Genomic DNA, 21,960 nt, shown 5'->3' with positions numbered 1-21,960 from the left:
ATGGGTGGTGGAAGAAGGTAGTTCTGAATATCAGCTACGACCACATGACCAGCTGCAGAAATGAGGACTGTGATTGTTATATTTCTTCATTGTATCTGTGCATCAAATATTTTTGTTTCCTTCTATTATGAACTGTGAAATGTAAATAAGGTTAATGCATTTTGGTTGTATGTGTGTTAGCATATCCAGTTAGGTGCAAATATGACTTTATAATTGTCCTTATTTAGAGATTATATATGGTTAAGAAAATGTGTACAACTGCCAAGTTGACAAGGGGTGGACTGTGATCGTTGGAGCTGTGTGTCAACTTGGCTGCACCACAATTCTGTGTGATTTAAGCTGTTGTGATGTGGTTATTGCCATCATGGGATCAGATGATTATGTTTTGAGCAGGCAATCTGTTGAAAGGGAATATCCTTCGGGGTGTGGCCTGCTTCCAGTATATTTATGGACATCCTGGGAAAAGAGACATTCTTCTGTGGATCAGGATTCTTTTGTGCTGCCTACAACTGTCTGTGAGTGAACAATCCACCATTCGGCCTGGAGATCTTGGATTCATCATTCGTTGGAGTCAACAGCCGATGTACTGCCTGCCAGCCTTGAGCTCCTCAGCCCCTGTGGCTGCAAGAATTGGAGAAAGCCTCCAGCTTGACATTTGATCCAGGAACTTTGGACTTGGCAGCTTCTATAAGTGTGTGAGCCATTTTCCTAAGATAAATTTCTCTATGTTGTTGTTGTTGTTATGTGCTATCGAGTCAAACCTGACTCATAGCGACCCCTCCTTGGGTTTCCAAGGCAGTATCACTACGGAAGTAGGATTGCCCAACCTTCCTTCCGAGGAGTGGCTGGTGGGTTTGAACCACCAGCTGTCTAGTTAGCAGGCAAGTATCTTAGCCACTATGCTACCAGAGCTCCCACATTTCTCTATATATACATATATATATAAGCTTTACTGGTTTTGTTTCTCTAGAGAACCCAGTCTAACACAGTGGTGCAGTGGTAAAGTATTTGGGTGCTAACCAAAAGGTCAGGAATTCAAACCTACCAGCTGCTCTAGAAAAATGAGGCAGTCTGCTTTGTAAAGATTTACAGACTTGGAAACTCTATGGAACAGTTCTACTCTGTCCTATAGGGTCACTATAAGTCGGATTTGACTTGGCAGCAGTGGGTTTTTTTGTTTTGTTATTTGGTTTAAAGAAGACTTCAGCAGCTATTTTTCATTTAAGATTTAGAAATTATCTCAGAGTAATAGTTTCAGGGGTTCATCCAGCCTCAGTGGCTCCAGAGTGTCTGGATTCTGTCAGAGTTTGCAATTCTGTTCTGCATTTTACCCCTTTTACTCAGGATAGAATGATTATCCAGCACCATCCAGTTCTTCTGTTCTCATGGCAAAAGAGGCAATGTTCATGAGGCAATTAGTATTCCATTTCTTCCTCCTATTCCTCACTTTCCTTCTTCCTTTGACCCTTTGTTATTTATCAAGGCCCTTGTCCCACACATTCAACCACATTCCTCTGCTGTATCCAGTATGAACTCTTCACTCCAGATAGACTGGGGTCCTGGGCCAAAATTCAGTTCACTGTAAGAGCCTCTACTTTTGCTCATGCTGTTTCCCATTCTGAGTATTTTCCCAACTTTTTCTGCCAGGTCCTATCCATCCTTCCAAATCCAGCTTCCTCCTCTGGAAACCTTTAGCCAATCCAACTCTCAGTGGCCACTGTTTTCTTGATCTGTGCAAGAAGGAACCCATCTCTCTCTTCTCTAGACCCCTCATAGTACTGGCACAGAACTGAGCACATGGTAGATGCCTGACAAATCTTGTCCAGTGGACAAAGGAAAGCCTGTATTAGAGCCTTTGGTGGTAAGCAACAGAAACTCAGTTCAAATTAACTCAAGCAAACAGGGATGTGCCCTGGGGAAATACTGGGATATCCCCACAGAATCAAAGGAAAAACCAAACAGGTGGTAAGATGGAGATACAGCTGGGTTTCTGGAACAATTGAGGCCAAGGGCCCAAATATAGCAGTGCTCTGTATTACTTGTGTCTTTCAACTCTATTTGCCAAATATCAGCTTTATTATCTCTCACTAGATATCTGTTACTTCAGTCACTCACACAGTCAATTAACAAGAGTGCTTGAGCACCTACCATGTGCCAGGGTCTCTGTTCTAGGGACTAGAGATATAGAGGTGAATAAAGCCCCTTCTTTCAGTGGGGAGATTTCCAGTAAACAAAGAGTATAGCAGAAAGGGATGGGGGTAGTAAAGGCCAGAGCATTGGAGTTAGGGCTGTAGTTTCATAGGAGGTAGTCAGAAAAGTCCTCATAAGGAAGGGAGTATGTAAATATGTGGAAAGAAATCTTACCAAGTAGAATAAGGAGCAAGGGCCAAAGCTGTGATGCTGGCATGCACTTGGCATTCGAGAAATAGCCAGGAGCCCAATGTGGCGAGGGCAGAGTTAGTGAGGGGAAAGTGGTAGATGAGATAAGAGAGGTAAAGGGGAAACACTCTCTGTTGATACTCCCACATCTTACTACTAGAAAGATTGACTTTCTCTCTCTCTCTCTGGGCCCAAGGTCAAAAATCCCAGAGAAGGATGTGATTAGCCCAGCTTTGATCAAGTCCTCACCCCTGGACCAATTACCTCTGACCACAGTGACTGACCACAATCAGTAAGATCATGGTAGCTCTAGTACACCCCACAGGATTGAAGTGAGAGGTGGAGAGAAGATGAGGTACCATTGCAGAAGAAGTAGGAAAGTTCAGAGCATTACAAAACAGTTCACCACAAATAGTACAGGCTCCATTTTCCCAGCCATGCAGTCTCAGGCTTATTTCCACATCACAGTGCAGGGCCATTCTCTACTTGTTTGGGTATATTAAAGTATTGAAGGTAGAATACGTGTGCGTACTTGTCTTCACAGGACTCACCCTGGGGCCAGCTGTGACTCTGCCAATTGCCTCAAGGCTAATCTCTTTTTGAAAAAAAAAAAAAAAGGCCAACCACTGGACAGTGTCTCAGAGTGACAGTAATAACAGCACACACCCCAAGTCCATTTGGACATAATACATAAGCCTGAAATACAGCCATGCCAGTTAGGGGTGATCTGAGAGTAGACTGGAGCCATTGTATGGTGACATCTTTGGGGAGATGGGATTCTGCGTTCCATAAGTGATTGTTAACATTATACTGTACCCTACTGGTACCCAGTGGTGACCAGAATGTCTTCAGACCAAGAAGTGTGGGCAAGAAGCAGCCATTCTAGATGGGGTGCCTCAGGTCTCAGAAGGCTGGAAGGTTGGGGAACTGTGGATATAGGGAAAGACCTAGTCCAGCCTGGATCCAGAGAGCCTCAAGTGCTTTCATCCACCTTCTCTTTATCTCCCCCTAAAACCTGGAGGAGGTTACAGGAGCAGAACTAACAGCCTGTCCTCCCCAACAGGGCAGCATGGAGCCATCAACTGTTGATGTCCTCGTGGGGGATGAGAAAAACAGACACGTCCCTTTCCTCTCCCACATCCTCACCTATTTTGGGAAACCATGGGTTTTGGACAGGCATAGTGGGGGGTGATGTGGAAGGAAGAAAAGAGGTTCCACAAACATCTCCTCTCCCTGTGAGTAGAATCCGAAGAATGACCTCTTATCTCATTCTCCCTCAGCTGAAAGCCACAGATGCAGATGAGGGCGAGTTTGGCCGTGTGTGGTACCGCATTCTCCATGGTGAGTAGGGCAGGGTGGCCCTCCTGCCTCTTGGGATGGCAGAGTTTGTCTAGGCTGCCAATGGTCTCAGGGGTGATTCTAAGGCAGCCCCAAGGGCTGTACACATGGGACTGGTCCAGAAGGAGGAAGTGGAAATTCTACAGTATATTTGCCATATTTGTGCCAAGTCCAATGTTAAGTAAGGGTGCTTCTTAATTGCCATGTTCTCCAAGTCCTTCATGTCCCATAGTACTCACCAAGGTCATCACCCTGAGAGAGGGGACCTTGGATACCAGGGCAGCCCTCAGCAAGCTCCTCCGAGATTGAGGCTCATGGGTCCAACTAGAATCACATGCCCATCACTGAACCAATCACTGTGGCTAGAGAATCAAATATGTTGATCATCTGCCCACTCCTGCACAAACCACATGCACTGAGAGTGGAGGAGAGTGGATCTCCAAAGGATAACCAGATGCTATTACCATAAAATAAAGGAATGGATGCTGGACTGGCCCGAGATGTCCACTACATCTTGATTCAACCACCCACATGAGATTTTGATTTTGGTTCCTCTTGTTTAGGGCCCAGATCCCTCTGAAATATTAAGAAATTCCCACTCTATTCACATCTGGGAGAGTGGGGATGTAAGAGTACAACCAGGCTTCTCACAAGGAGGGCACAAACCCTGCCAGGCTGGAGTAGCAGGGGTCAGAGGACTTGCCATTGTGGATTTGGGAGCCAAGTTCCTGATCAAAACTACTAGACAAAACTACTCGCATTCTGGGGTTCCTAAGATCCCCCTCCCACTAACATCCTGGTCCAGCACAGTGCTCATACCCTTCACCTATCACTCCTCCAGGTAACCACGGCAACAACTTCCGGATACATGTCAGTAATGGGCTTCTGATGCGCGGGCCCCAACCACTGGACCGGGAGCAGAACTCGTCCCATGTGCTGCTGGTAGAAGCCTACAACCACGACCTGGGCCCCATGCGGAGCTCCATCAGGGTGAGACCAGGGGTGGGCAGGCAGGTGGGGCCAAGGTCATAGCTGGATGGAGATGGTCACCATTGACCCAGTGCTGAATGACATCTAGGACCAGGGGAGAGGTGGGGGTGCCACAGGCTGAGCCCAGCCTGGGATCTTGGATGTGTCATTTTGCTATCTGAGCCTCAGTTTCCCGATGGAACCAGGACTTGAACCCAAGTCTTCCGAATCCATGTTCAGTGCCCTTTCCATTGACAATCTTCCTAAAATATCCTAGTCACCACTCCCAGCTGGCCCATCAAATATATATATATTTTTTCTGCTCTTTCTCTGAAATCAAACCAATCTTAATCTTCCCAAATGGCCCTTTAAAAGACATAAACATGAGGGCCTCTCGAAGAGTATGAAGGGATGGACACTGGGAGGAGGTAACTATGGGGAGGAAGTGGGAGGGGAGCTGCTGCATTGTAAATTTTGGTCAATGACATGAAACAAAGTATATGTGAACTGCTGTATGAAAAGTGAATTTACTCTGTAAATCTTCACCCAAATCCTTATTAAAAAAAAAAAAAAAAAAAGACATAAACATGAATATTCCCACAGGCTGGGATGGTTTATGTACACTCCTGCCCAGTGAAGGGGTGTGACCAAGATGGATAAGACAAGCTCTCAAGGTCACCCCTCCATCCCACCCCACTGCACACTCAGTTGCTCACAGACCCTTCCCCTAAATGGGTGGGAAGTGAGTCAGACTCTATAGGTCACAAGTAGGAGGAAGGTGGGAAAAGTCAGGTTGGGGAACACACTGGGACTTTTACCTAGAATTGAGTGGGGCAGAATCAGCCTCTCTTATCTCTCCATCTCCACCCTGCTACTTCCCCCAGACTGGAAACAATGAATAGAAGCCTACCTGGCTATCACCCAGAGGTGCTTTGGGGTGTAGGTGACTAAGCCCTTGGCCCAGCTCCCCAGCAAGAGATGGACCCTGCTTTGGGCAAACCCAGAATCCTTACAGCTGCCCCTCTGACTGAGATCTACCCAGGCAGAGATGGCCTGGAGGGTAATATTCCTCACCTCAGACTATTACCCCTTATGGCTGCTTGGAACAATTCCAGGGCCCCAGTTACTGAGAGTCAAACACAGTTCCCTGCATGTGCACCAGGCAGACATTGTGGTCCACACACACCTAAACAACTCCATCTCTGATCTGTACATGCGTGTCAGAACCTGCCCTTTGTGGGGCTGACTTCAGGCTGCAGAATGACTGGCGTCAGTGTAGCTTGGATTTGGGTCCCTGGACTTCAGGCTTCTTCACCACAGCCCTGTTGTGTGGCCTCTCACTCCCCAGAATGTAAGGAGACTGTGAGGAGTGCTGCTCCGTCTCCCGGGAGCAGCCATACACATGCCTCCAGGGCCTGCTGGTATCAGGGCCTCAGCAGTTGTGGTAATAGACCTCTTTTATTCTAGTCACAAACCTTTTTTTTTTTTAAAGGATATTGTGTAAAACAGATGAAAGCTGTGTTGTGCTAAGTAGTGCCAGGGTGGGGCAGCCCAAGCCACATGTGCCCAGCCACCCCTGTTTTGTTCCCCTTCCCATGAAGTCTGAGGAATAATAAACCCTCACATGGTGCTTAACTAAACACCAGGCACTTTTCTATATGTTGTATGTACTTTAGAGAGCTCTGGTGGTATGGTACCTAAGGCATTTGACTGCTAACCAGAAGGTTGGAGGTTCAAACCCACCAGCTGCTCTGCAGAAGGAAGATGGAGCAATCTACTTCCTTAAAGATTTACCACCTTGGAAACCCAAAGGGGGTCACTGAGTTGGAATAGACTCAATGGCAGTGAATTTGGTTTTGTTTTTCACATACTTTAACTCTGGTAGCGTAGTGCCTAAAGCACTTGACTGCTAACCAGAAGGCTGGCGGTTCAAACCCACCAGCCACTGCTCAGAAGGAAGATGGGGCAATCTACTTCTGTAGTGATACTGCCTTGGAAACCCAAGGAGGGGTCGCTATGAGTCGGGTCCTACTCAACGGCACATAACAACAACAACAACTAACTCATTGAAAGGAGCTCTGTGGCATAGTGGATAAGGTATTTGGCTGCTAACCAGGTCAGTGGTTCAAACCCAGGAGCTTCTCCACAGAAGAAAGATGGGGTGATCTACTTCTGTAAAGATTTACAGCATTGGAAACCCAAAGAGGGTTGCTACCCAAAGAGTTAGAATCTACTTGATGGCAGTGAGTTTAGCTTTGGGTTTTAACTCACTGATTCCTCAAAACAGCCCTATGAAGTAAGCGTGTTATGCCCATTTCACAGATGAGGAGATTGAGCAGCTTGCTCAGGGCTACCCAGCAGGAAGTGCTAGCACCGGGCTTCAAACTCAGGCAGTCAGCTCGAATCTGTTCTCTTAAGCAGTACATAGGCTGCCCCCCGTACCAAGACTCTTTAGACCACAGTTGGAAACCACTGCCTTAGCCCCAAAAAGTGATTTTAAGGGGGACAGTGGGAGCTAGCCCCTGGGGCAGGGGCTTGATCACCCTTAGTACACAGCCCCCCACACCCCTCAGACCCAAGACATCCGGGACCTTCCTGAAGATAATGTGGAGATTCCAACTGTCCCCTAGAATCACTTCCCCTGTAGCAGCAGAGAAGGTTTGCATGGACCGTCCACATTCTCCAGTTCCTACTTCAGAGGCAGGGCCCAGGAGCATTGAACAAACTGTTCCTCATAGAGACTGGGTGTCTCAGTGTACACACTGAATGTACACACATATACATGCATGTGTGGGCACATACACACCATGTATACGTGTATGCACACACCATGCATACGGGCATGCACATGCACACACAGGTATGAGCATGTGCATATGATGTACACGGGCACACACCCCACATGTATGAATACACAAACCACGTGCATATATATGCATGTGTGTCACACGCATGTATGCACTGACGCGTGTATACACACACAAATCTTCTTTCCCATCCCTGTTGGGGGTCTCAGCACTGAGCCAAGCCCACTGGGTAGAGAGCAGGTCTGGTTCTGCAGGAGCCCTGGCAGGCCTCTGTGCTTCCTGTACATCTGTGTCTCTCAGGTTTGAAAACCACACACCATCTTGCCTCCTATCTCTGCTGCTAAAAACAAGGCTGAAACTAACAACAGGGTAGTGGTGTATAGCCAGACTCATGGAGGACTAGCCAGACCCAGGCTCCATACCCCTTTTCTCTACTACTTATCACACTGGCCCAGTTTTTCCCCATGACCCTTGGAGCCTCTGCTGTTTGCACAGGCAGGCTTGGGAAGGGGAAAGCTCATAGCTTCAAAAGATAGATGGTCAGTTTCTGTTTATAGGAAGAGACTCCTGAAAGTCATCCATGCAAATTTTCCACCACACCCAGGACCTCCCCAGCCAAGTTCTTGGTGAAACCAAACTTAGAAGGTCCCAGCCTTCTATCAGCTGTGCCTTGGAGTGGGCATTCTAGTTTGCATAGTGGGTTCTGGGTGTCTGGACGTGAAAATGCTGATGACACAGCAGGGCTGGGGGAACCCTAAGAGCAGGAGAGCAGAGAAGCTTTTACTCCCAAATGCCTCTCTTCCCTACCCCCCCAGTTCTGCCACCCCACCCACCCCACCCCTAAGTCCTCTGTGTAATAGCCTGCCATTTTCTGCTTATACAATCTAGAAGCTAATTCCCTAGGTAAGTCCAGAGGAGAAACCAGGGCCAGACCCAGAACCAGTGGCCAATCAGAAGCCAGATATACATGTTCTCAGGTCACCTGTACCTCTGACCTCTCCATTAGTGCCAGATACTACATGTGAAACCTGTGTCAAGCATCGTTGCCCCTGCCCTGTTTGTTCCCCTCTCCCCTCTGCAAGGTCCTGTTGGCCCTGGCTCTGGAAGGAGGGGGCTTCTCTGGTTCTGAGGCCAGCTCATCCTCGAACCAAAAAATAAAAATAAAGCCAACTGCTGTTGAGTTGATTCTGACTCATGGCTACCCCGTGTATGTCACAGTAGAACTGTGTTCCATGGGGTTTTCAATAGCTGGTTTTTCAGAGGTGGGATGTGAGGGCTTTCTTCCAAGACACCTCTGGGTAGACTCAAACCTTCAACCTTTCAGTTAGCAGCCAAGCACACCAACCATTTGTACCACTCAGGGACCCCAGCTCATCCTCAGTACAGAGCAAACAGCCATCAGATTGATAGACCCTAGCTTTCTTTCCAACCTTCTCGGTAATGTGAAGCCTTAGGCAAGTCAGTTCCCCTCTTTGGGCCTCTGATCCCTCACCTGTAAAAAGAAGCAGGAACCCTGGGCCTCAACCATAACTCTGACACATTCCCCACCCCACCAGGCTGGCTCTGCTGGATACAGCCATGGTCCTGCCCACACCTGTTCCAAGCCTTCCCCAGGCCCTTGGTCATGGGGTAGGGACACAGAAAGGACAGTGGTGCTGATCTCTAACTAAAAACCTATCTCTCCATAAACACCTTTGCAACTTTACTACATTTGTGATGAAAGACATCCAAACCAAAAACCAAACTTACTGCCATCAAGTCAATTCCAACTCATAGCAACCCCAACTGGGTTTCCAAGGCTGTAAATCTTTACAGAAGCAAATTGCTTCATCTTTCTTCTGTGGAGTGGCTGGTGGGTTTGAACCACTGACCTTTTGGTTAGCAGCCTAATGCCTTAACCACTACACCACCAGAGCTCCTTACATACATAGAAATAAAGTACAGGTAAGCAATGAAGAGAATTATCCATAAGGCTACAAATCAGAATAGCCACTGTCTGGGGGGGGGGGGGTTGTCCCTAGAAGCAAACCCTGAGACAAGGATTCTGGTGAAAGTGATTTAGTAGGCAGTGTCCCCAGGAAAAGCCAGAAGGAGCCTGGGACCAGGAAAGAAAGGCAGCCAGCAAGTGGCAGGATGACTCAGACCCACAGCAGAGCTCTGGTGAGAGTCCCCTTAGTTGCCTCAGTCAGTGCAAGGGGCAGCCCAAGCCTTTGTACCCCATGCTCACCAGTCATTGCCTCAGGGCAGCCCTTGTTGTTGTTAGGTGCTGTCAAGTCGGCTCCAATTCACAGCGACCCTGTGTACAACAGAACAAAACACTGCCCAGTCCTTCGCCAGCCTCACAACCTCCCTATACCCGAGCCCATGGTTGCAGCCATTGTGTCGGTCCATCTTGTTGAGGGTCTTCCCCTTTTTCAGTGACCCTCCACTTTACCAAGCGTGATATCCTTCTCCAGGGAATGGCCCCTCTGACCACATGACCAAAGTAGGTGAGATGAAGTGTGCCCATTTCTAGCGGCCCTAGGCACTTCCAGTCTTTGTAAAAGGTGAGGAGGTGGAAGTCCACAGAGACTCCTATCTGGGTGCTGAGAGTGAAAGGCTTGAGCAAAGGAGATTTTGGAGTACATGAAAAAACCCTCTACTGTAACCATCTTTACCATTTTTATATGTCTTCTCCCAGATATGGTGTCACTTTAAGCTTGTTCAAAGACTTTTGCAGGCCCTGGTTCATTTTGTTGCTATAACAGCCCTAGGAGTGCCTTAGGGTCTGGATTATTGTTATATTAATATTACTGTCTCATAGCTGAGAAACTGATGCTGTAAATGTTAACTAGTCATAGGTTCCACCACAGGCTTAGTAGCACAGCCAAAAATAAGGTTAGTAAAGGATAATGTAAGTATAATAACAAATAATTTTTCAATACATGCTATGCACCAGGTGCTGTGTAAGGTGGGGGAACACAGAAGCTAATGAGATGCCCCAGGCTCTCCCAATAACCACACAATCAGATCCCCAGCTTCTGCTCCCCCACCACCCCCTAACCGCGCTCCTGGCTGCACTCCCACAGGTGATAGTGTATGTGGAGGACGTCAACGACGAGGCCCCTGTGTTCACCCAGCAGCAGTACAGCCGCCTGGGGCTTCGGGAGACTGCAGGCATCGGCACCTCGGTCATCGTTGTTAGAGCTACGGACCGGGACACTGGTGAGGCCTTCAGGGAGAGCCAGGGACTCTCAGCTTGTCCAGCCTACTCCTGCAAGTCCCCATCATTCTCAGGAGAACAACTTCAGGCTCACCCATTCAGCTGCTCCTAGGCCTAAAAGGGGTTCCTGATGGCATGGCCTTGGTCTCATCTACCAGATGCCCAGGCCTAATAGGATTGGAGTCCACTGGAGTATAGTGTCCCAAGCTCTGGGTGGAGAGGAGAGGTTACAACCTTGGGAAATCTGGATTTATCATCCCAGGACCAGTCAGCTCCTAGCTGGCCATTGGCTAGGGGCTGGTCAAGGCTAGGAGATGGCCCCCAGGAGCATTGTCAGAAAGCCAGCCAGCCTGCTCCTATGTTCTGTGGGTCCAGCTCAGGGCCTGGCACACTCAGACCTCACAAGGGGTACTTCCCTTCCCATTCTAAGGGCAGGGGTCTGCCCCCAAAGTAGCCCGAACAAGGGCCGCAAACCCCAGAGGTGGTTGGCCACAATCACAGTACCAAATGAAGGAGAGCATGCCCAGTCACTGTGGCCCTATTCACAGGGTCTGAGCGGTCTACCAGGGTGCATTCCCCAGGCCAAAGAGGATATCTTCTTGGGGGGTCTACCTCCCCCTAGAGACATTCCTGAGCTCCTTCCCTCCCTTCCTGTTTGAACTGTCATCTCCACCGGTAGCTCCCAGCCATGCCCTTCTCAGGGCATCCTAGCCCACCTGGGGCACAGGAAGAGGTGGAGGGAGAAATTCATATGTGGAAATTCCCAGGTAGATTGTTCTCACATGGCATGTTTATATAGTTCAGGCCACATCCTTTCCTATTGCCCAATAGTTCATGGGCTTTTCTGGTTTGGGAATCCCTTTGAGAAACTAGTGAAAGCTATGATCCCCATCCTGGAAAAATACACATCGATCCAGAGTTTTTCAAATGATTTCAGGAAAGTCTTGGATTTCCTGAGTGGTTTTATGACCATTCTTCTTCCCATCCCTCCCACTCAAAGTCTGTGAGCTCCCAGCCCTAAAAACACCAAACCCAATGCCATTGAGTTGATTCCAACTTATATCAACCCGCCATACGGTTTCCAGCCTTTACAGAAGCAAACTGCCTCACCTTTCTCCTGCAGAGTGGCTGGTGGGTTTGAACCACCAAACATTGGTTAGCAGCTGAATGCAATCTCAGCTCTAGCTGCTCATTGAATAGAGTCTTGTAATGCACAGTGATTTGTGTATAAGGAGTGAGAAGAATGGAGAGAGGTCTCTCTGCCACCAAAACCTTTCAGTTCAAGGGACAAAATAAAGCCTTGGCTACCTCTGGATGCTGCCCTTATCTAGCACTTTCTAGATCAAAGCCCTCACTAAAGGAGATCCCTATTTCTCCACCCTCATGTTTCTCGAAATAGCCAACAGAGGCCCTTGACCTTGAATTCTGAGGCTCCAGAAGCAGAACAAGTCCTGGTTGCACAGTGGCTAAAGTGCTCTCTGCTAAAAAAAAAGGTTATCTGTTTGAACCCACCAGCTACTCCACAGGAGAAAGATGCAGCACTCGGCTTCCATGAAGATTTACAGACGTGGAAACCCTGTGAAGCAGTTCTACTCCATCCTATAAAAGTTGTTAGGAGTCGGAATTGACTCAATGACAATGGGTTTGGGGTTATTTTGGTTTAGGAGCAGAAGCAAGCCCCTGGAGGAGCAACAATGCGGGATGGACATAGCCATCCACATAGATCTTGACCCTGTCTGCCACCCTGTCTCTTGGAATGGTCCAGCCCCTAGACACAGGGGTGGTGCGTGCTGGGTTGGCCAGTCTTGGCTCCTCATCTAGTTCTTCAGGGACAGCATTGGATGCGAGTATGGGCAAGTTGGGGGGCTACAGGGCAGCCCTACTCCCACTTGGGACTGCACAGCTTCTTGTGCTCCCTGCAGGGGATGGTGGCCTTGTGAACTACCGCATCCTGTCAGGCGCAGAGGGGAAATTCGAGATTGACGAGAGCACAGGACTAATCATCACTGTGGATTACCTGGACTACGAGACCAAGACCAGCTACCTGATGAATGTGTCTGCCACTGACCAGGCGCCCCCCTTCAACCAGGGTTTCTGCAGTGTCTACATCACTCTGCTCAATGAGTTGGATGAGGCTGTGCAGTTCTCCAATGCCTCCTACGAGGCTGCCATCATGGAGAACCTGGCACTAGGCACCGAGATTGTGCGGATCCAGGCCTACTCCATCGACAACCTCAACCAGATCACCTACCGCTTTGATGCCTACACCAGCAGCCAAGCCAAAGCTCTCTTCAAGATAGATGCCATCACGGTGAGGGACGAGGGGGCAGGCACATCAAAGGCTCACCCTGGGGACAAGGAGCTTAGTTCCTTTAAATCTAACCAACAGTTATCAAACTCCTTCTATATACACAGCACTTTGTGTGTATAGAAAAAAAGTATACATTGTCATTAAGTGTACTTGAGATGAACCCCTATGATACATCCCTTTTAATACTTAGTGCTAAGATAAACTTCTATACCTAAGCAGTCTATACCTAAGCAATCTGATATCCTTGTTATTTGATAATGAAAACTATGCAAGTCATTGTATTTCCCTTTTCACCTTGGTTGTTAGGAAGCTCAGATATAAATTTTGAGCTTCATTGAAATAGCTACTCTTAGGTAGGTTTCTGCTGCTCTTTCACCACTTACTACCCCTATCTACTGCCTGTCTTTATTCCTCTGTCTTTGCTTTCATGTGTCTTTTATCAGAATTCCTTTCTAACCCTTTGGAAATAGGCAAGGTTAATACAATGTGTCAGGCCATGTCCTATGGCTTATTGGGAACACAAAAATGAACAAAACTCTTCCTGACCCTCAGAGAGTTTTCAGTCTAGGAGGAGAGGTGGGAATAATCAAAGGTATAAATCGGAACTCCACAAGGGAAGATGTAGAGAAAATGATAACAGAGTGTTTCTGGGGCCCAAATAAGAGTGCCATCATCCCTGGCTGGGGAATAGGAAACCTTCATGGAAGAAAGGGTGTCTGAATGGGGTCTGAGAAAGAAGCTGAATTTCAACTGACAGCTTTCTGGGGAAGTGATGCTGAGCAGAGGGAATGATGTGGAGGTGGGAGGGTGGGATGGATGTTCAAGGACTAACTAGATGAAGCATGGGTCTGCTTGGGGATCTGGGGGTGTAACTTCATCACTTGCCCCATCTGGCCCCTCCCTGCAGGGTGTGATCACAGTCAAGGGCCTGGTGGACAGGGAGAAGGGCGACTTCTATACCTTGACAGTGGTGGCGGATGACGGTGGCCCCAAGATGGACTCCACTGTGGTGAGTGGGTCCTTGGTGAGAGCCCCACAGGTGCAGCTTGTCACAGCCCCAAGACACCCCAAACCCACATCTTACCAACACCCAACCATATGTGACCAGGCGGTGGGCACAGGTCTTGAAAGGTCATCCCAGTACATGAGAGCTGAGCACAGAGTTGCTTCAGAGTCTCAGGCCCATTCCCAAAGCCCAGGGGGCTGTGCTGTGAGCAGCCATGAATACCTTCCCAGGCAGCCTAGGCCGGGGAGGAGACCAGCCAGGCAGGGGTGGCATCCTTGATAGAGCATGGCTAACTACCTGCATCTTTGCCTTCTCTCTCCCTTGCCCTCCTGCCGTCTCTGCCTATAGAAGGTGAGTAGACTGTGGACTGTTTTTTTCTTTTTTCCTTTGAGCTGTTGGCTGTGGCCCATGCTAACTGTGTGGTGCTGGAGTTTCCTGCCTTCCCCAGAGAAAGGGCACATGGACAGACCTACAGCAAGTGCCAGCTTAGACCTTTTCATGGCCTCCCTGATCCAGCTACTCTCGCACCCTGAGACTTATGACCACGTTCCCTATGACCAGCCCTACCCTGGTGTCCAGGCTAGTTTCCTGTGCCCTTCGCAGCCCTCCCTGGGGACCTGGGGTAAGGAGTGCACTAACAAAGGTATAGCTGGAACACACAGTGGGAGATACACTGAGGCTTCATCCTAGCTCTGCTCCTCACTAGCAGTATTTTGTAAGCGAGTTGCTTAACCTCTCTGTGCTTCCTCTTTCCTGGGTCTAAAATAAGGATCATCCCAGCAGCCTTGCCTTCCTTGGAGGATGTGATGAAGACGGATAGGAAAGCCCTCTGTAAATTCCTCCCTGGAGGAGGGCTGTGATGACAGCATGCTCTGTCTGCATGCCTCAGGGTGCATCTGTACAGTACATGCTCCCTCTCTTAGAAGGTTGGTGTAAGGACTGTGCTATACTGAAGGGCATGTGAAGAGAGGCACACATGTCAGGACCTAGGCAGGTGCTCAGGGAAGGGCAGCTCTGAGCTTGGTGTGTCACTGCTCTCAAGGGATCAAGGATGATGAACCCAAAGGAGGGGGAGAATAAAGGCAGGGGAAGGTCCCATGTTGGGAACATAAGATATAATAGAAAGACATTGATCAGATAATCAACACCAGTAAATGTATGGCACAAGGGAAAGCCACTAAGGGCTATGGTATCAGATGGGGCAGTTGGGGAGAAGGGGAGCCCAACCTAAAGCATGGGAGAGGTGGGGAGAGGCAGGCGAAGGAACCTTGGGCTGGGGGTTGACATGGGGGGGGGACACCTGAGAGGGGTCCACTGGGAGTAGGATCCTGAGGTGATAATTGGAACATTTGACAACCGATTCCACTTGGCACCAGCCATTCAGGTCAGACATCATCTGTAGGCCACCTGTGTGCCCACATGGGGCACCCAGCTCATCATCAATCTTAGTTATGGCCACATTTTCACCCCACTGAGTCCCTTTCACATCAGTGTAAAGGCACAGGAGCCAACCAGTGTCCCAGGTAACAACCAAACACAGCTGCTTGAGGTCCTTGGCTCCACGGCTCCTTGGAAATGCCCAACTCCAATGGCCCTGGTTGTGGTTTGGCTGAACCCAAAGACACAGACCATCTCCATCCTTGGGGCAAGCCTGGGGGTGAGTGAGCAGTGAACCTACAGGGGGTCCCAGAGGGCAGCCAGGGAGCAGAGCCCTCAGGCAGTGAACGGTGAGCAGGCAGGTGACCTGTGTCCTGCAGCTCCCAACAAAGTCTCCTAGGACGAAGGCCATCTGCCCCTCAGCTGGCCTTCCCAACTGGAGGATCTGAGGCTCAGAGAGGGTGCCCCCAGCACTCAGTTGTCATAGGTAGCAGGGATGATGGGGTGCTCCCCTGGGCTATTGGAGCCCCTCCCGTGGCCAGGAGGGGCACTTCCTCTGTGTGCATTACTACATCACTTGTGCTCTGGTCTCTGTACTTCCAGTCACCTCACCCTTCTCCAGGAAATAAGACCCACCCGCATCTCAGGAGCTCTGGTGACGTAGTGGTTAAAGCATTCAGCTGCTAACCCAAAGGTCAACACTTCAAACCCACCAGCCGCTCTGAGAGAAAGATGAGGCAGTCTGCTTCGTAAAGATGGGGGCAGTTCTACTTTGTCCTATAGTCACTGTGAGTCAGAAACAACTCAATGGTAGTGGGTTTTTGGTTTGGCATCCTCTCAGAGGCTCCCAGGGTCAGTGCTCAAGATATACCTGTTTAGCCCCAAATACCTCAGTTGGTGACAGGGTGGAGGCAGGCTGAGGGGCCTTTTAAACATGGCATCATTTCCTCTGTGAGGCCGGAACACCCAAACCACAGCTAACCTACACTTGACTCCTCCCCTGCCCCAACAGCCCCTGCAGGCCCTGGGAGGGGTGGGGAGGCAGACAGGAAGGGGTAAGCCTGGGTGTTCTGCCATCGGAGCTCTTGGGTAACACCCTTAGGCCCTCAGGGGTGAAGAGGGAGATTTGGACCATGAGGCCCTGAGTGGGACACAGAGATCCTATCTAATTCCTGTAGACCTTGGCACTTGTTCTCCCTCTTCACCCACTGAGGCTGACTCTCCACTAAGTGGGAGGTCCAACAGCTCTCTCACCCCTACCTCATAATCATCATCATCATCAGAGTGATCATTATAGAAGGAGCACCTACTGTGTGCCAGGCGTGAACTGGGTACCAGGGTAAATGGGAAACCAAAATCAGTCACTGCCTTCATGAGCATAATAGTCATTGCTGTTAGGTGCTGTCAAGTCGATTCTGACTCATACAGACAGAGTAGACCCCATATGACAGAGTAGAACTTCCCCATAGAGTTTTCTTGGCTGTAATCTTCATGAAACCGGGTTGTCAGGTCTTTCTCCAAAAGAGCCCTAGATGGGTTTCAACCACTAACCTTTCAGTTAATAGCTGAGCACTTAACCGTTTGTACCACCGGGGCTCCTTTAGGATATACCTTATAAAGGAGGTATCCTCACCCAGAGCAAAGAAGAGTGAAGAAATCAAAGACACATGGAAACAGTCCAAAGGACTAATGGACTATGAAAACCTCAGCCTATGTGGCCCTGAGACCAGAAGAACTAGATGGTGCCCAGCTACCAATGCCAACCACCCAGAAAGGGATCAAAATTTGAGACCTTGGATAGAGTAGGAGAATAATGTGGAATAAAACTCAAAATCATAAAAAACACCAGACTTAGTGGTCTGACAGAGACTGGTAAAACCCCTGAAACTACAGCCCAAGTCACCTTTGGGCCTGGAATTAAACTCAGTCTCATGGTTTAACTCTTAGTCAAATAACAGATAGGGCTAAGAGCTGAACATCTACTCCAGGGAGATGCACTCCTTAGAGCAGTCTATCATGGGAGATCAAAAGAGGAGGCATTTGTACAAGGAGGAAGACAGGGAGACAGGAATGCATAGGCAAGAAGGACACAGGGAAAAGGGTAATCATGGGGAGGAAGTGGGAGGCGAGCTGTTACACTGCAGGGAATGTAACCAGTGTCACAAAACAAAATATGTATGAACTGTTGAATATAAAACGAATCTACTTTGTAAAATTTCACCCAAATCACAATAAAAAGGTTTTTTTAAAAAGATATAATAAGGGAAAGCTTGATCAAATGATCCCACCAATAAATGTGTTCTTCAAGGAAAAGCCTATAGTAAGATGTCATCTAGTCAAGGATATCAAAGAGGGCTTCCCAGAAGAGGTGACTTGAGCTGAGGTCCAAAGGATGCATAGGAGTTAATACAGCACCAAAAAGGGAAGAGTGTTTCAGGCAGAGGGGTACAGCATGTGCAGAAGCCCTATGGTAGGAGGAAGCACAGTGAGTCCAACAAGGCCTTGATGGAAAGAAGGGATCAATCCCAGGGGGGCCTTGTTTGTTTTTGCCCTAAGAACAGTGCAGCAGGCATTGTTACTGCCATTTCACAGGTGGGCACACTAAGGCTCAAGAACTTCCACAGAACTTGACCAGAATTCATGACAGATGGGCAGAGCCAAGGCCTTGGCAAGAAAAGGGAGACAGGGCCTACTCTGTGCAAACCCATAACTTTTTGTTTGCTCATTTATTCCTTCCAGCACACTGGAGGGATAGGTGGTCTTCTATTTTTCAGTGAGGAAATGGAAAATCAGAGAGGCTGAGTAACTTTGTCCAAAGCTGCACAGAGAGTAAGTGGTGGAGTTGATCCCACAGTAAAGTCTAGGCTCAATCCACTGTGGTTCTGCCAGCTGCCTCACATATGAGGAGTGTGGCCAGACCTGAGAAGAAGTATAACCTGATTAGAAGAGAGGATGAAGTGGAATTTCCTGTGCATTATGGAGAGGATCAGCAGGCTCTTCAGGGGATCCTATGCAAATGGGGAGCCTCTGAACCCCAGGCCCCACAAGGCCCAGTCAGGGTGAAGCAGTGGGAAGAGCCCTGTCTTGGAAATCCTAAAACCCAAGCCCCTCACTCCATCTCCTCATCGATGAATGTAAGAGCCCCTTGTGGTTCCTGCTCTGTGGCCACTGAGTACTGCAGGCTTCCCCACAGCAGTGCCCTCTCTCCCTACTAACTGCAGCCTCAGCCAGATAAACCAGGACTGTAGGCAGGAAACAATGTGCTCCTTGCATGCAGTTTGCCTGCTCCCTGTTTTAGCTGATGATTGTAAATCCCCCTCCCTTCTCTATGTGCCCTTTTCCCCATCATATCACCATCCCCACTCCTACTTCTGGGGATTGGATCCAGTGGATAAAAACAATATCTATCAGTCAGATGTGTTTTAGCTGGCCTGCACTTAATTTTCTTTCATTTTTATCTCTGACTAATTGAGTCTTCATGCAGAAGACCCGGGTTCAACTCCCAGCCAGTGCACCTTATGTGTGGCCACTGCCTATCTACCTGTGCAGGCTTGCATGCTGCTTTGAACAAGTTTCAGAGCTTCCAGACTAAGACAGACTAGGAAGAAAAGTCTGGCAATCTAGTTCTGAAAAAATAAGCCAATGAAGCCACTATGGATTACATGGTCTGAGCCACAACCTATCATGGGGATGGTGCAGGACCAGGCAGCATTTGGTTCTGTTGTGCGCGGGGTCACTGTGAGTCACATGCCACTTGGGCAGCTAACAATGGCAATTTCATGTAAAAATCTGGATTTCTGGTTTTTTTTGATAATAGGAAGCTATGCCAATACAAGCCAGCATTCTCTGATGGGTTTGGCACTGAAACCCCAGAGTGTGTTTTCCAGTTTTCCCAGTGCCTCTGGGTGCCCAAGTTTCTCCCAGGTGCCCAAGGCCTCTGTCCTTGCTCTCATGGCCCTCAGCATTGGCGTTGGTGCAGCCCTCCCTAACTGGTTGTTTCATGCCTCTGCTGCTGGGAAAAATAGGCTCCAGGCTGCCTTTGTAAAGTCAAGGGTTGGCCCAGAGCAACTCTGAAAGCTTGCCGACATTCCAAAGCCAGTTAGAGGTCTGGTCCCCACTGGACCCACAATGGGACCCTGGTGTTTAGGGCCAAGGAGGAGAAGGAGGCAGGAGTTTCTGACAATGACCACACCACCACCAGGTCTACATCACTGTGCTGGATGAGAATGACAATAGCCCCCGGTTCGACTTCACCTCCGACTCAGTGGTCAGTGTGCCTGAGGACTGCCCCGTGGGCCAGCGCATGGCCACCGTCAAGGCCCAGGACCCTGATGCCGGCAGCAATGGGCAGGTAAGCACCAAGTGAAATAGCCCACCTCTTCGTATGAGTAAGGGGTCTCCCACCACTCCTTAGCTGGAGGAAAGTCACTGAAGCTATGCCTCTGTCCCCAAGCAAAACGGGAGAATGATCCAGGTCTGCCCTTGTCCCTGAGCAGGACAGCCTGAGCACACCCCATTCTGGAGTCAGGAGAAGAGGCAGAGAAGCCTTACAGCGTTGTGCAGGCTCTTGGCCCAGCGTGGGCCACGTGGACACAGACTCTAAAGGTCAGCCACAGCTCAGTGAGGTGAAAGCAAGAAATGTCAAGCTTCTCAGTGATTCTTTCATCACCCTTATCCACAAACTGCATGGCATCTCACACCTGTGTGCCAACCCAGAGGTCAATCCTCCCCACACGCTCCTTCTCCCTCCTGCCTCTTGGGTGCCCCATCACTCCAGGTAAAGTGGTTGTTGTTGTTGTTGTTATGTGCCATCAGTATATAGATTCAAACCTTCATTCTCTCTGGCACTTACAAGCTTTGTAACCTTGGCCAGTTGTTGCACAGTCCTGAGCCTCCTGTCTCTGGACTGGTGATAATAATTCTTCTTGGACAGGGTTGGTGCGGGCCATGTAGCAGCCCCAGTATATGCCTGGCTCAAAGCAGGTATTCTATATTAGTATTTTTCCCCTTAGCCCTAGGAAACCATCAGTGTGGTGGGGCTCACACCCAACCCTAGAACAGTGTGCTGACCCTCCCCAGGCCCAGGAACTTGCCACAAGCACAGCACTGCCACCCAATCCAAGGGACATAAACCACTTCTGCATAAAACACTGTATTCTCAAGTGCCTTTGCTGAGCAGAGGGCCCAGGTGGGCAACAGGGACCAGGCAGTACCCCTTTGCGTGACCTGGCTCCTGCCCCTCCCTGCTTCCTTATCCCCTCACTCTCTTTCTTCCTTGACAGGTGGTCTTCTCCCTGGCCTCTGGCAACACCGCTGGGGCCTTTGAGATCATTACCACCAATAACTCCATTGGTGAAATGTTTGTGGCCAAACCTCTGGACAGAGAAGAGCTGGACCACTACATCCTCAAGGTATATCCTCAGGCTGGGAGGTCACTGCTGACCACCCAGGGGAGGGCTCAGCACACCCTCATGGGCAGCTTTTCTGCTGTCACCAAGTCACATGGGGCAACTTGCACTCCTCTGGGTGGACAGCATGAGTGAGGCAGACCCAGGAGAGGGTGTCCTGGGAGGAATATCAGGATTCAGAGCAGGAAGCAGCTGAGGTGACTGCCCGTTCGAAATAAGAGCCAGGAAAGAAAGCCTAGCAGATCTGGGAGAGCCCTAACTCAGCCACAGACTTGGTGTGACCTTGGGCAAGTTATTCACCTTGCCTAAGCATCATTTTCCCACCTATGCAATGGGCACAAGAGCCCCTACCTGGCCTGCCTTTGCAAGGTGAGACACAGATGCAGGTGTGCACAGTCACAAAGGCCACCATTACTGCTGAATGGCTGTGGCTGGCATGTCTCCTGGGTCAGGAGTCCCAGGGTGGCACTCCTAAAAGGCCCTGAGCTGCTGGAGCACACTGCTGCCCCACAGGCATCTGGTAAGCATCGAGGCTCACAGGGACAGGCTCAGGCGATGGTTAGGACACTGGTCATTGCTGAAAAGGTTGTTTGGGGCTCTTCTGCTGTTTGCTAGAAACCAGATCTGAGTGCCTTGAAACAAAAGGCAGGAGTCCCAGGTCATAGTAAGGCCCAGGGTCATAGTCAGGGATTGGCACAGCCCAGAACATGGTCAGGGGTGGGATCTAGAGGTAAAGATGCTGGAGTCAGATTCCAAACCAGGACCCCAAGTCAGACAAGGATTGGACAGGGAACGTTTGCAAGAGGAGGGGAGAGAAAGTGGAAGCCAGGCTGCCCCAGGAGCAGGGATGGGCCAGTAGGTCTCTCTGTTCTCCTAAGTCCTCCTTACTGAGCAGACAATCTTGGACTCCCCATTCCTGGTCCTTCCCACCTCCCTTTAGTCCTGACTCCAGTCATCCTTCCTCTTCACAGGTCGTGGCTTCTGACCATGGCACCCCTCCACGGAAGAAAGACCACATACTGCAGGTGACCATCCTAGATGTCAATGACAATCCCCCCGTGATTGAGAGCCCCTTTGGATACAATGTCAGCGTGAATGAGGTGAGGACAATGCCTGCTGAACAGCCAGGGTGGTCAGTGGGCATGAGTTGACCTTGAAGCCCA

The 21,960-nt window shown here is 49.4% G+C and overlaps 1 protein-coding gene across 1 annotated transcript in view; it reads left to right on the top strand.

Annotated features, from left to right (window-relative positions):
• The window catches only part of CDH23 (cadherin related 23), a 542,121-nt gene that overhangs the window by 438,643 nt on the left and 81,518 nt on the right, over positions 1 to 21,960 (top strand). The window contains exons 28-36 of the mRNA XM_042780917.1: positions 3,660 to 3,720; positions 4,559 to 4,707; positions 10,562 to 10,697; positions 12,618 to 13,006; positions 13,914 to 14,015; positions 14,361 to 14,363; positions 19,591 to 19,740; positions 20,672 to 20,800; positions 21,769 to 21,897. Of these exons, the coding sequence (XP_042636851.1) occupies positions 3,660 to 3,720; positions 4,559 to 4,707; positions 10,562 to 10,697; positions 12,618 to 13,006; positions 13,914 to 14,015; positions 14,361 to 14,363; positions 19,591 to 19,740; positions 20,672 to 20,800; positions 21,769 to 21,897 (1,248 nt within the window). The remainder of the gene's footprint in view (positions 1 to 3,659; positions 3,721 to 4,558; positions 4,708 to 10,561; positions 10,698 to 12,617; positions 13,007 to 13,913; positions 14,016 to 14,360; positions 14,364 to 19,590; positions 19,741 to 20,671; positions 20,801 to 21,768; positions 21,898 to 21,960) is intronic.

The sequence above is a fragment of the Orycteropus afer genome, unplaced genomic scaffold (assembly GCF_000298275.1).
Source record: "Orycteropus afer afer isolate SDZICR_OR568_19922 unplaced genomic scaffold, OryAfe1.0 scaffold00070, whole genome shotgun sequence".
NCBI lineage: Eukaryota > Metazoa > Chordata > Mammalia > Tubulidentata > Orycteropodidae > Orycteropus > Orycteropus afer.
This window is presented reverse-complemented; position numbering and strand designations above follow the sequence as displayed.